This window comes from Vicia villosa, linkage group LG6, assembly GCF_029867415.1.
Source record: "Vicia villosa cultivar HV-30 ecotype Madison, WI linkage group LG6, Vvil1.0, whole genome shotgun sequence".
Taxonomy (NCBI): domain Eukaryota; kingdom Viridiplantae; phylum Streptophyta; class Magnoliopsida; order Fabales; family Fabaceae; genus Vicia; species Vicia villosa.
In genome coordinates this window covers 57,267,792-57,269,721 of record NC_081185.1, presented here as the reverse complement: position 1 = coordinate 57,269,721, position 1,930 = coordinate 57,267,792, and the positions used below count along the sequence as shown (strand labels likewise).

General features: G+C 32.0%; 1 protein-coding gene across 1 annotated transcript; it reads right to left on the bottom strand.

Annotated features, from left to right (window-relative positions):
* Window positions 1–419: 419 nt before the first annotated feature.
* On the bottom strand, window positions 420–1,484 carry LOC131613706 (uncharacterized). The gene has a single exon (XM_058885355.1). The coding sequence runs from the start codon at window positions 1,482–1,484 to the stop codon at window positions 420–422; it is 1,065 nt and encodes a 354-aa protein (XP_058741338.1).
* Window positions 1,485–1,930: the final 446 nt, after the last annotated feature.

Genomic DNA, 1,930 nt, shown 5'->3' with positions numbered 1-1,930 from the left:
TTGACAGCTCTACATACAACCCATCAAAAACTTTAAAATGGGTCCCACCAAATCTTACAATATATCTCTTTTATATTATAAAAAATATATAATTGAAACAATTTAATTCAAATATATTAAATTATGTTAAAAATTATACATTTAAAATAAATAAAGGTTAATATATACATATATATATATATATATATATATATATATATATATATATATATATATATATATATATATATATATATATATATATATATATATATATATATATATATATATATATTAAAAAAATACAATACATGACATAAATAATTTACTAAAAAATACATAAAAAAACATAAACTTTAAAATAAATTACTTAAAAAATGCATTAAAAAACATAAACATTAAAATAAATTACTAGCATAAAATACAAGAAAATGATATATTTAAAATATTTTTAAATTGTTACTATTCTCCTGCCCGTAACGTTGCCATATATGTTCTATCAAGTCTTGTTGAAGGTGTCGATGAATTTGTCTATCACGAACATCAAATCTTCTACGCAGGAACTCTTGAAAATCAATATTAGAATCATTCGGCAATGTTGTTGCGTCATTGCTTAAATGATCATAAGAAAAATCAAAATTTCCACCATATGTGGAACGTTCATCTTCAACAATCATGTTGTGTAATATTATGCATGTATTCATTATGCGCTGGAGTGTGTCTAAGTGCCACGATCGTGCTGGGTTACGTATGATCGCAAATCGGGATTGGAGAACTTCAAATGCTCGTTCAATATCCTTTCTTGCCGCTTCTTGATGTCGGGCAAACAATTTTCTTTTATCCCCTTGTGGCATCGGGATACTTTTCACAAACATGGCGTGTTCAGGATAAATACCATCTGATAGATAATAACCTTTGTTGTATTCAATACGATTGATTGTATAGTGAACCTGAGGAGCTCGTCCTTGCAAAACATTGTTGAAGACATTGGATTGGTTCAACACATTAATATCGTTGTTTGAACCCGCTACCCCGAAGAATGCATGCCAAATCCACAAGTCTTGTGAAGCCACTGCTTCAAGCATAACAGTTGGTTTCCCATGATCGCCTCGAACATACTGCCCTTTTAATGCAACTGGACAATTTTTCCATTCCCAATGCATACAATCAATGCTCCCTAACATACCTGGAAATCCTCGTGCCTCTCCCATTCGCATTAGGCGTTCAATGTCTTCAGCGTTTGGCCTTCGCAAATATTGTGCCCCAAAGATGTTGATCACTCCTCTTGTAAACTTATCAACACATTTTAGTGTTGTGGTTTCACCAATTCTCAAATAATCATCCACACTATCAGCAGATGTTCCATATGCCAACATACGGATAACAACAGTGCATTTCTGTAATGGTGAAAGACTTGACCTACCAGTTGCATCAACCATCATTCGAAAATACTCATCGTGCTGACCCAGAGCTTCAACAATACGAAGGAACACATGTTTACGCATTCGGTACCTTCGATGAAATTGCTCATTCGTGTATACTGGAGTTTGTGAAAAATAATCATTGAACAATCGATTATGTCCCTGTTTACCCAGAAATATGGTAAACAAGCGCTAGTTTCCTTTTTAAAGGTTACTTTTGCGGAATCAACTAGAATATTCCAGGACTAATTGCTTTAATTTGTTTATTACGTGTATCTGGTTTGTATTAAATGCAGCAATAACTTTAAAGTAAAAGTAAATACTGAAATTAAAGGCTTTAGAATAACTGAAAGCAATAGAAAACATTAAATGTGCACTGAAAATGAAGTATAACGTAAAATGATTGCATAAATTAAACTGGTACGCATACATACATTCCAAAGTTGCACTCGTCACTCATTTTGCACAGAGATTTGAGTTTACTTGTGTTTTGTAAAAAATGCGGACCCTAAACTGTTCCTCTAGAACTT

Bases quoted from the DNA above. Each gene is read 5' to 3' on its own strand.
- LOC131613706 (XM_058885355.1), bottom strand. From the start codon at position 1,484: ATGCGTAAACATGTGTTCCTTCGTATTGTTGAAGCTCTGGGTCAGCAC.